General features: G+C 35.7%; 1 protein-coding gene across 1 annotated transcript; it reads left to right on the forward strand.

Annotated features, from left to right (window-relative positions):
* Positions 1-2,921: 2,921 nt before the first annotated feature.
* LOC130740077 (MADS-box protein JOINTLESS) lies at positions 2,922-7,151 on the forward strand. Its single transcript, XM_057592577.1, has 8 exons — positions 2,922-3,445; positions 3,596-3,788; positions 5,238-5,316; positions 5,963-6,027; positions 6,116-6,215; positions 6,304-6,345; positions 6,498-6,700; positions 6,879-7,151. Exons 2-8 carry the CDS (start codon positions 3,607-3,609, stop codon positions 6,889-6,891), a joined length of 684 nt encoding a protein of 227 aa, XP_057448560.1. The 5' UTR covers positions 2,922-3,445; positions 3,596-3,606; the 3' UTR covers positions 6,892-7,151.
* Positions 7,152-12,780: the final 5,629 nt, after the last annotated feature.

Here is a 12,780-nt window from a genome sequence, read left to right on the forward strand (position 1 = left end):
TAATTTGAAGTAGGATTATAAAATTCAAAATCTAATATATTATTGGCAAATGTTAGAGTGAATACTTTTATTTTTGGAATGCTCTCTAACACTCTGTTTGGTAGAGAAGAAAGAGATAGAGAAGAGAGAGTAGAGAAGAAAAAAGTTGAGTAGAGAGAAATATGTGAGAAATAGAGTAGATTTCATGGGTTATTTGGTATGATAGAGATAGAGGTGAAAGAGAGAAGAGAGAGTGTCACTTTTCATATCAAAAGACATTTTTACCCATAAGTTTTTTAAATATTTATATAAAAGATCAAAATGGTAAGTGGGGCAAAATTGGAAAGTAAAAAAAAATGAAGCAACATGCATCATTTCTTCTCAAAATGGAGAGATTGCTAAAAGGTGGGGTGGCCCACCATAATTCTCTCTCTCCTACAATATTTTATGAACCAAACAAGGGTGGAAGTATAATCTCACTTCTAACTCCATCTATCCTATCTCTCTCTCTTCAAACTCTCTCCTACCAAACAAAGTGTAAATGAGCAATGCTTATGATTGATTTATGATAAAATGGTAAAAATGAAAAATCACCATAACCACATTCTCTCACACAGATTTAAGATTTTTTTTTTATGCGTACTTACCTTTGAGTTCGACCACCGCTAACCTAACTACCGTGACTTTAAGGCTTTCAATGTCGTTCAAGTGGAAAAGGAATAGTGGAAAACTTACACATCACTCTAGATGTTGTTTTTTATTTCTGATTACCTTATGAATTCTAAGTACAACATATGCGAATCCACCCAGGTGGACTTGATGGTTTGATGTTCTTCACCCGATCAAAATTGAGATTTATTATTCAGCGTTTTTAGATTGGAATCTGCTATAATGTAACTCAGGTGGAAAAACAAGCATGCTTATTGTGTGTAATGGACCATTTCACTTTGCGGGGCGGAACACGAAGATTAGAGAATGAATGATGATTCATGAAGGGGAGGTGCAAATTAATGGCATGGGCTACGCTTGCAAGTTTCTATAGCTAACTTGCCCACTTGTCGACGTGTGTTTCTATGACACTAGAGGGGCACTGTTTGCTAGAGTACCAAGCAAGGACATTCACCACTTTTGTAGCGAAAAGCCATTTTTCCCGTAAAAAGAAACATAATATGTTGAGTGATTTCAATTTTCAGTGACAATTCTTTCTCTCTTTTCTTAAAGAAAAATGCTATTCTTTGCTCTTCTCTGGCAAGCACCGACATACCGTATAGTAGCTAGTAGGTTAAATTGAGGTAAAATATAATTTTTAGTTTATCGGAAAGATAAATTGCACCCGCCAAAAATTGACCCCTGAATCTCTCCCCACTCAACCCATATGTCCCTAACTCCTACCACTTGAGCTATCATACGAGGACGAGATAAAATATAATTATTACAACCAAATAGAGTAGTTTATTTTCTTTTTAGATTGAGCAATATTGGTCCAATATTAAAAAAAAAAAATTGAACCAATACGATCTGGTTTAAATCGGTGGATCGGACCATTAGATTGTTGAATAAAAATTAAAATATTATTAAAAAAAAACTTACACACATATATTATTTTAGTTTAATTGCTATGTTCTAACAATGTGAAAGAGTTTTACATATTTATTCAATTACAATCATCAATTTATCGGGTCATAATTAAATTAAAATTTTAAAAATATCTAAAATGGAAAATAATAATACAGACAATTATAGGACAACCAGTATTAAGAATATAGAACAAGTAAAACTTTGGATCCATACCTAAAAGTATCCCTACGACTAACAACTATAAGTTTAGTCCTAATGCCATAGTCAATGCACCGAGCTGTAGGACAAGAGTTAAAGTTCAAACTTTAAATCACTACTTAAGGGATGAAAATGTTGAAATATTATCAACTCATAACTTCCAAATGTGACATAAATAATCACATGGAGTACCGACGGAGAAGAACCTTGCCGGCGGAGATCGACTTCAATTGCGGGACCAAAACCCTAAACCCTAATTTCTCAAACAAGCTTCGCAACCCGAATCACATAGGCGAACTGTATCGTTCCGGCGAGGACAACGCTGGTTGTGTCTCCAAGGTCCATCCTCACGGTGTCGACTAAGTGGTCGAGGTTGATTTTGATGTCGATGAAGACGTAGAGGCAGGGGATGACAGTGGAATCGATGGGGACGAGGCAGCTGTGGTCGTAGTGAATAAGCAGATCTGCACGAGAGCGACGAAGAAGAAGTCGTCGACGTAGCAGGCGTCGTAGGTAACGTCGCAGGCGTCGTAGGTGACGTCGCCGAGGACGAAGCAGTGGGAGACGACAACGAAGGTAGTGAAGATGTCATAGAGGACGAGGAAGTACATGAGGAGGCCCTTAGAGAACGAGAGGGCAACGCGCTTGGCTCCGGTGGAGAGGACGCCCCATACACATTTGTGGACCTCGAAGTTGTAGTGGGAAGGGAGAATGGATATGGCGACATTAAGGAGAGGGTCATTGAGGATGGAATCAGGGATTTGGTTCTTCACGAAATGTCTTGGCCTTGTTTTGGTGGCAATGGTGGTAGGGTTATTAGGGGTTGATGGATGAGAAAAGAGGTGATGTAAGATGAGTGTTTGTAGCGAATAATGTCTTTTTTTTTTCTCTTAATTTAACTGTTGCATATGGTTGAAGTGAGAGGAGGGGAGAGTGGGAGGGAGAAGGAGAGGAAGATGATGAATCTAAAAACCTGGCGTGGAAAGTCTAAAATGTCCATAGAACACCGGTGGACAAAAAAAAAGTTGATCACCCTAGTAAGCACCAATAATAAATTTGCTTATTCTATATATAGATGAAAATATACAAGTTGCTAATAAGATATTCATGGATACTTGCACTAGTTGCCTAGTTGGGGAGATAAAGGGACATTTGTTTCGGTTTCGCTAGAAAAGGTTGTTTTCCCACAGTTGTTTCACTTCCACACTCTCTCTCCCTCACTCTGTCATTTGTTCATTGGTGGCTTTCATCTCAAAGCTGGAAAAACATATCACAAGCCAAACAGAGAACAGCAGCAAAACCAACATTCCAAATATCAACACACCTTCCCCTAATAAGGAGAGTTAAATCAGCCAAGTACAATCAATCCACCACTCTCAACTTCCATCCCCACCAACTCCACATCGATCCTATCCCTCATCCTCATCAATCATCTTCTCTCAATATTCCAAAAAATTAATTTTATTTTCAATCTTTCCCTTACAGGATCTTGATCAATATCTCTTGATCAGTGAGTAGCTGCAGTTCTCAAACCCATATTTAGCTAAATGCCTGCATATTTCTGCTAGCTATCACACTCTGCTTTCCCTTTTCTGCTTTTCTTCACACAGAAATAGAAACTCACCTTCCATAAATAGTCAACGAATCAGCTTCTCTTTCACTTTGGTTGCTTTTGCCTTATCTTTTTTAGGTGGGTTTTGTTTTGTATCTTTGAATTATATGCTGGTTCATTCTCTGTGCTGTGTCTTTAATTAACTCTCAGTGTCACCAAACAAAAAACTAAACTAAAGCTGTTTTCTTTCTTTTTCTGTTTTGTTTTTATTTCATAATGAGGATATAGATTAAGGTGAAATGGCGAGGGAGAAGATTCAGATTAAGAAGATCGACAACGCCACGGCGAGACAAGTCACGTTCTCCAAGCGGCGCAGGGGGCTCTTCAAGAAAGCTGAAGAGCTTTCAGTTCTCTGTGATGCTGATGTTGCCCTTGTAGTCTTCTCTTCCACTGGGAAGCTCTTCGAGTACTCCAACTTAAGGTCTTTCTCTTCTCTCTCTCTGGTTAATGGCGTGTTTGGAAATGGAAGCTGAAAAAATGATTTATTTTCGTAAGTGTGTGTTTTGATTTCTGAGTCAGTTTCTAGGTCTAATGTAGTTGTATGGAAACTCAGTAAGTTTTCTTGTTTAGGTAATTAAGAAGTGATTTTGGAAATAATTGGTAGGAGTAGCTTTTGTGTAGTGAGAAATGATTCAGTAACCATGAAAAGATAATCCAAATTAACATGCTTTGATACATTTTGTTGGGGTTGCTGTTCACTAACTGACCTAGTTGGTTTTCTGGATCTATTTGCTTTTTAAACTTCCTCATTTTGCTTGATGTCTTTGCTTGGTTTCACAAGTTTTGAGGTTGATGAAGAAAAAAAAATGTGTTGAGACAATTTCTGAAAATGCATTGTATTAGTAAGAAAATGTGTTGTCCGTTTGGTTTACGGTTTAAAAGTATGTAAACGGGATAATAACACATTTTTTTTCTTCATCGGAAAATGATAATAACACATTTTAAAACACTTTTTTGTTTGTTTCAAATAACAATGACCCCAGATGTGGCATTTTCTCCTTTTTTTTTTTTATGGATTTATGGAATGGGACAAATTTTGGGCACATAGTCATTACACTTTATGACCTCTGGAGCAAATAAAGGATTGTAGAAATGAGAGATACACATTTCTTAATGATTCTAATTTCTGAATTGAAGCTTATTAATCCTGTTATGTTGCTTCTTTGATGCACTTTGTTGGATATAGCGTAGATGCTTTGCTTTACATATACCTCAAGTGTTATACTGAGATAGTATAAGAACATGAGTTAGGCTATGTATAATACAACAATGAGTCTGAATGAGGCAAGGAATCCAACATGACATTTATGATTAAAGAGTGATAAAGGAGTCATAATTAACATCAATTACAGAGGAGTATTCCGTATGAACCTACCCTATCCCAATATCCCCCTCCCTTCTGATTTCCGTTCATATTTGTGATGATAAGAGACTGTTTTCGGAGAATGTATTATTTGCTATCATTATAACAATTAGCCACATAATACTTTCAGCCTTGATGAAGGAAAAGTCTTGTAACCACAAATTAAAGGACAAACTGTAAATGATGGAAACGTAATGAAGCAGTAAAAATTACTACCAACCCTTGATTATTAATTATTACAGTAATTGTGGAGAGACCAGTTCAATAGTTCATTTCACCAACGCACAAGTTACCTTCATTATGACTGAGCGGCTTTTACCTTCAAAAGCTTAAGAGTTTGTGTGCAAGTGATGGAATTAGGTGTGTACTTTTCTACTACAATGTAAAGGCCTACTTAATGGGACAATTTGACCGGAACTAAAAATAAAAAAGAAAATATTGTTCCTTGTAATTTTTTTCTGGGGGTATTCCATATTGTGACTTAACTTTATTTTTTTTCTTATGAAGTATGAAGGAAATACTTGAAAGGCATCATTTGCACTCAAAGAACCTTGCAAAACTGGAACAACCGTCTCTCGAGTTGCAGGTTGGTGGTACTTGTATATTCTGTATGGATTAGTGTTATTTTTCCTTATGTTAAGAATTTTATTAAAGAAATTAACTGAACGGGTACTCAAACCCAAATACTACAATCTAAGAACTGTCCAATACAGGAAATTAAAAGAATTGCAAATTGTAATGCATTATTTATTTTTGTAATTCATCCAAAGTATAATATATATTTTCAGAACTTTTAAAGTTTTTTTTGTTTACTTTTTTAAACAAATAGAATTGAACTACATTAATTATTAAAAATATATAATTTATCACATATATTAATTTAACAGAGAAATAGGAACTCATTGAGCTTGATATTTTTCTTGACTAGTATAATTAGACAACATATCATTAGTAAATCATTTTATTATAGTAGCTAGTAGGAAATGAAATTCATCTTGTGTTTATAGAAGTATCATAAATAATAAATTATTGTGTGTAGAAATAAAATTAGTGCATGTTTGGATATATATCATGAAGATAAAATCATGATGGAAAACCACAAAATCTAAGCACCCTCATTTTAACTTACCTATACTTACTCTAGATCCTCTTCCTTGCGTTCAATGCTTAGAGGAATAGGATGTCAAAATGTAAGGCCAATTGTTAATTGCATAAATGTATGTCTACTGCAGTTAGTTGAAAACAGCAACTGCTCCAGATTGAATAAGGAAGTTGCTGAGAAGAGTCGTCTATTAAGGTACAACTCTCACAATTTCTCAACCAATTCGTTTGTTGTGTTCATTGAAAACATTGCAATTAAATTAAAATTAAAATTAATATTACAGGCAGCTAAGAGGAGAGGATCTTCAAGGTTTAAATATTGAAGAATTACAACAACTGGAGAGGTCCCTGGAAACTGGATTGGGGCGTGTAATCGAAAAGAAGGTCTTCAATTGTACTTTGTGGTTAACACAAGCCTAATTATTTTGCCTGATGAGTTTGTTTATATAATCAAATCTTTCTGCCTTTTCAGGGAGAGAAGATTATGAATGAGATCAATGGTCTCCAAATAAAGGTTAGATAGAAACTACTGTATACCAATTTATCTTGTTTGTGAAGTTTCATTCATTTCTTTGTTATCTCGATCGCCTAACTACGCAAAATAATCATAAAAGCTTAAGCTGTTGGTAAATGACTCCGAATGGTTTGATTTATAACAATCTGCAGGGAAAGCAATTGATGGAGGAGAACGAACGGCTAAAGCGTCACGTGGCTGGCATGATTAGCACAGGCTTAATGCATGGAGATACTGAGTCAGAATTGTTAGTTATGGAAGAAGGTCATTCTTCAGAGTCTGTTACTAACGTTTGTAACTCCACTACTGGGCCTCCCTTAGAGGATGATAGCTCAGACACGTCGCTCAAACTGGGGTGAGTTCACTTTAAGCAGTTCACTAGTTGAGTCGTTAGTTTATTCACTAGTTATGTTATATTATATTTCTCACACATCATAGCGAAAACGCACTTTTGCTGGGATTGTATTTGTATATAGCGTTTATGTGTGTCTGCCCTTTCTTAATTTCTTGACGCTTTCATGAAATTTTTGCAGGCTTCCATACTAAGGCTGAAGGAAAAGTGTGTGGAGTTAAACTTACAGGGCAAGATGAACAAATATTAATGTGAATGGTCTTTAGTGGATTAATTGGTGGTATAGTACTTCTATATTAGTAATGACTTTTGGAGGTACGCGAGATATGTCATTGAGAAATTGATAAGATGTAATTATTTCCCAACTAATGTTCTAATTCGCATTATAATTAACCAGGACAATGTGGTATCCTTCCTTTTCATTTTATCCAAAATCAACTGTCTTATTTTTGCCTATTATGCTTTACATAGAACATAATGTCTCAGCATATTTTAAGTATTGATTATTAAAATTAGTTTCTAATAAGATAAAACTTACATCAAATTCCTTGTATGCATTTCATATTTCGTATTTAGTTTTTTAAAATTTAATATTAAAATCTTAATAAATTTGATTTAAGTTTTTCCCTTTTTAATGTGTTATTAGAAAATTTCCTCTTTATTGGCATGGATAGAAATAGAAATGGGTGGAAATGAAATGTTTTAAAAATGAGGTGTGTATATATCATTGTTGTAGCATTGAGTATAGCTGACTGATTATAAAAGGAGTTTGATTCCTTTCAATAAAATAAACCCATTTTTACTTAAACTCTCGATCTCCATGACCATGGCGTTTGTCTCTCTTCCTCCCTCGACCACCGTTGCTCTATTCATTTTCCTTTGTCCACCCGCAAGCAGGGGTGGAGCTAGGGCCTAGGGGGGCCGTGGATGCCATGGTCACCCCCTTGATAATTATCATGATCTATGTTATGACTCTTTTGTTTTTTGAAAGATATATATGTTATGACTCATTCACATGTATATGGTACTTACATTATTTACACGACCAATTCTAACTACTGATTTAATTAATATCCGTTTAAAATTGAAGTTTTGAGATTAGTAAAAAATTAAAGGTTTGAAATTGAATCATTAAAATGATTGAAATACTCCACATTTAATTTTAATCACTTCCCTCTCCTTCTCCATCAACATCAAAGTGGTAGCATGCCTATCACTTCATCCGCCTTCTGCTGAGTAGCCGACCCGTCATTTCATTAGTTCTCCACCGACCATGACATTTGTCTTTCTTCCTCCCCCAACCCTGTCATCACTCTCTTTCTTCTCCTCCGTCCACCGGCAACCCCTGACCCCATCCTCACTTTCATATTTCCCTTTGTCTGCACCTTGCCCCAACTCATCTCCACTACAAATCTAGCCTTCAATCGTATTTTGTAAGTAGATGCGAACTTATAGGCGTATATGATATTTCAGCGCCGAACTTTCTAACACTTGAAATTTTCATCAACGATCTCAAACATTTCTCCTTTATCGGAAATTATGCTTGATATGTATTCTTTTTCTCTATCTCTTTTTATTATATGATTACCGATTTATAGTATTTTTTTTATAAGCTAATTCAATTAGTATTAATTTGTGGCCAATGCATGTGAAGCCAAATGTAGCATGTAATTAATCACAATCTAAAAAAGTGTGTCGACCCTCCCAATGCATCGTGTGAGTTGTGTGACAACAAATTGAAATATTGTTTGGGGTTTGGCCTAGTGACTACATACCTCAGCTTGATGTTTACAGTACCTTGCGTTTTAGGAAACTTTTCGGCTGCTCCTACTCTCATCATAAAGCATACCTCCAAAAGGAAAATGATTGAATTGCTTTTGACCGAGAATCCCGGGGATGCATTGAAGCCCTTTGCATGTGGATGAAATCTTTTGGGACACTAGCTAGCTAGTTACCAACTTACCATAGATATGAACCTATACGAACCACCATGATGTTGACCCGGTTGCTTCAATTCCACACTAGGTATAGTTTATAGGAATTTTTAGTTAATTTCTTGGTTTAGTCATTGATCACCTTTCAATTTATGCATGAGATCGAGCAGAGGTTTACTATTATTCCATCTTAAATCTAAAGCCACTTTGAGATGAAAGTTATGACACTGCTAACTTTAACAGTTACTTCTCTGTAAGAACTTTCTTAGTCTTGTTTTTGCTGTGTTTCTCCAACAATTGATCAGATGTTGCATTTGCAATGACGTGACAACACACTTGAAACTCCAAGCAAGATTGCCACAACTGCATACGTAAATAGTACAACTGGTTACTGATTCATAATCGAGTTCTAAACTAAGACTTACACCTTTCTTGCTCTTGTTCTAGTGGATAAAATTGATTGAAGTCACACTTTCATTGTGATTAACACTTCTCATATTTATACGTACGATTTTCCTTAATTTGATTTTTATTTCTAGTTTCTTTGAATAAATAAGTTATAAATTATTCCTTTTGTTAGGATGACGCCGCATGCCGGACATCCCTTAAGTCTATCAAATAAAGATGCTTAGATGCTTAATTGTTTTGAAAGGATAATTAGAAAATTTGTTGTTTTGGGTTGCCATTTTCCTTGTTTTGGGTTGTTTGGTTCTAGGTTCCTTGGTTTTTGTGGTTGTTTTATTGGTTGCATTTGATTTAGGTTATTTTATTAGTTACGTTTATTTTTCATTTGGGGCCTTGTGTATTTGGAGGTATTTTTGGGGCTTAGTTGTTTTGTTCCTTTGTGAGTTTGGAAGAGGTCGGTTGTTGCATGTTCTTCTCATTTTTGACTTTGTTTTCGGACTTTTTTCATTTGGAGACAAACTTTGTATTTTTGTCAATTCTTCAATAATTCATGCTCATAAAAAAATAAGTGGGAAATTTTTCTTTTCTTTAATATTTAAATTTTGAGTCTTGTGGCCAAAATTAAGCATCTTCATTTGATAGAAATAGTTTGTCAAGTTGTAGGAAAGTTATATTTAATAACGCTGAGGACATAAGTACAAAACTCAAAAAAGTCATTTATAAAAAGAAATTCACATGATTAGAGTTTTTTTTTATATACCTAACACCTTTTGCCAAGGGCATATGAGTTGGGCAGGGGAAGGTCCAAGGACCGATTCCTGTTAATTTATCTTTGCGATTAAAGAAAAAAACATCACGTTTTTGTTTCTTTTGTCAATTTCACGCTTTTGTTTTTATACTTTTGGTGAACCGAGCCTTCGGGCCCAGTCTAGATAATTTTATTGGGCCGGTCTACTGTGTATGCAATACATACGTAGTTGATATAACAGAAAAAAATTAATATTCATTTAAAGATTTTAATTAATGAACAAAACATGGGCCGTATATATACTTTTAGAGTCTAAGACAAAAAATGTCAAACTTGACTTTCTTTTGAATGACTAATTTGTTTAGGTTCTGTTTTTGTTGGGAAACAACTGAAGAAAAATAAAACATAATCACAACACAAAAAAATTACGTAGAAACTCTAAAATCGGAGAAAAACCACGACCGTTATCTAAACCGACAAACAGATAAATATCACTATATGAAAATTGTTACAACACCTAGACTTCTCTCACTCTCACCCCAATGCCCCAGTACAACCACACTCTCACAAAGCAAATATTAAACTAAGTCAGATATAAGCTTAAAGTGCTACTGACTGGTGCATCTAAAAACAAAGAACCTAGGTCCAATATATAACCTTGGTCTCCCCCTTGTTTCACCACACTAAGTGATGTGAGACTTCTCCAATAGCTAATTTTTAACCTCCTTTTTTATTTTAGAAACTTGGGCAATGTGGGACTTGACAATCAACCCCAACAATCTCCACCTTGATTGTAAGAGTTACACATCTTCCGCTTGAATTGTCTATACCGACAATCATACTCCACCATAAAAGAATACACTTTACTTGGAAACAAACCATCCCAAGAATTTTCTTCACTTGGAACTAAACCATTCCAAGAATTTCCACATGTCGAAACCTTGCTGAAATTTTATGGTGCAACTCCCATGTTGGCTTCAGGAAGTTCTTCAGCCATCGACACCTTTCACCACACACCTTGCATCAATGCTAACCAATGCCCGTGTGTTGTTTCTGAATCCGCTAGTAATAACCTGTCCTTTTCCATGGTATAGCGGAAATATCATAAGAACAAACTTTATCTTCTAGATGAGATCACCATCATCTCCCAGAACAAGGGAGACATTGCTAGCACTTACCTCAGAGTCTTTTTCAGATACTGCTCCATCTGAACAATTTCTCTTCACATGCCCAGACTTTCCACACTTCTAGCATGCCAGATTCTTTGCAAGGATCTTCTTCCCATTAGCCCCACCTCCAGTTAGCAATATTGAGCTTGATGAAGTGCTTTCATCATTTTTCATTCTTCCTTCTTTCGAAATAATTTTAGTTGCAACTTATTCAAAACTCAAACTTTCCTTCCCATACATCAAAACAGGTTTCAGATGAACATAGGAAGATGGAAGGGACAAAATGAGCCTTAACGCTTTATCTTCATCATCAATCTCTACTTTAATAGATTCCAGCTCGAAGATAATATTATTCAAAGTACTCAGATGATCAAATATTTTCGTACCTTCATCCATGCGCAGATTGTGGAATTGCTCCTTCAGCCACAACCGATTTGAGATGCCCTTTGCCTGATATAACCCTTCAAGCTTCTCCCAGAGCTCCTTGGCTGATGACAAATTCTGCACATTTGCAAGAACATTCTTTTGCAAACATAGACGAATTGCACTTGCAGCCCTCAAATCTAGTTCCTCCCACTTGTCGGCCTCCATGTTGGAAGTGTTTCCTTTCAGCGCCTTGTGTAATCCTGATTGTATCAGCACATCCGTGACGTGTACTTTCCACAAGCCAAAGTTGATTCTTCCATCAAACTTCTCTATGTCAAACTTCATAGCGCTTGAATAAGACATAGCAGCTGCAAACCTCCTCTTCAGCACCTTCACAATATCACACTTCTTTTCTGGTGTGGAAGATCAGATAATTCTGCAACCACAGAGCATACTAAGAATTGTGATATCTCATCGAACCGAAGCTCTTGATACCACTGTCGGGAAACAACACAGCTGAAGAAAAATAAAACACAATCACAACACAAGAAAATTACGTGGAAACTCCAAAATCGGAGAAAAACCACGACCGTTGTCTAAACCGACAACCAGAGAAATATCACTACGTGAAAATTGTTACAGCACATAGACTTCTCTCACTCTCACCCCAATGCCCCAGTACAACCACACTCTCACAAAACAAGTATTAAACTAAGTCAGATATAAGCTTAAAGTGCTACTGACTGGTGCATCTAAAAACAAAGAACCTAGGTCTAATATATAACCTTGGTCTCCCCTTGTTTCACCACACTAAGCGATGTGAGACTTCTCCAATAGCTAATTTTTAACCTCCTTCTTTATTTTAGAAACTTAGACAATGTGAGACTTGACAATCAACCCAACAGTTTTTCTTCTGTTTCTTAATTTTGGTAAGAAAAAATAATATAATATTATTATAATATCATGTCATATAAAATTATCCTGTGATACATACTACCACATACCTAGCAAACCCAGCTTGTGAATTGAGATGACGACAGGAGTTCAAATTTTAAGAAAATCATTTTCTTTGAGGTGATTGCATAATCTTAGTATTTACCTAGTCAAACCAACTAGTTCTACCAGCAATTCAAAGTGGATTGAACATTTGAAATGCCTCATGATTTGATTGCCAATTTGCCACTTATCCAGATTGTGGAGGCTTGGGCCCTTCAAATTCATCTATTCGTAGTAGACACAATGATATGCCGAAGAAAATTAAAATCGATTGTAGCAAACTCCCACGAGTTATGGTTCAGCTTCAATTTGATTACAATTGTAGGAGGAATTATGATGCATGTCGATCGTTATTGGAATATCTTCCTTATTCAACTGATCAATGATAGTGATTAGAATGACTATAACATCTACCAGCCAACCAGACATTCAAAGAAAGTTTGATTGCACCGAACAAAAGAAGGA

Source organism: Lotus japonicus, chromosome 2 (assembly GCF_012489685.1).
Source record: "Lotus japonicus ecotype B-129 chromosome 2, LjGifu_v1.2".
In the NCBI taxonomy this organism is placed as follows: domain Eukaryota; kingdom Viridiplantae; phylum Streptophyta; class Magnoliopsida; order Fabales; family Fabaceae; genus Lotus; species Lotus japonicus.

Excerpts from the sequence above, each read along its gene's own strand:
- LOC130740077 (XM_057592577.1), top strand. The coding sequence starts at position 3,607 with ATGGCGAGGGAGAAGATTCAGATTAAGAAGATCGACAACGCCACGGCG. Across the intron at positions 3,789-5,237 it reads TTCGAGTACTCCAACTTAAG|TATGAAGGAAATACTTGAAA; the intron begins GTCTTTCTCTTC and ends TTTCTTATGAAG. Across the intron at positions 6,028-6,115 it reads GAGAAGAGTCGTCTATTAAG|GCAGCTAAGAGGAGAGGATC; the intron begins GTACAACTCTCA and ends TTAATATTACAG.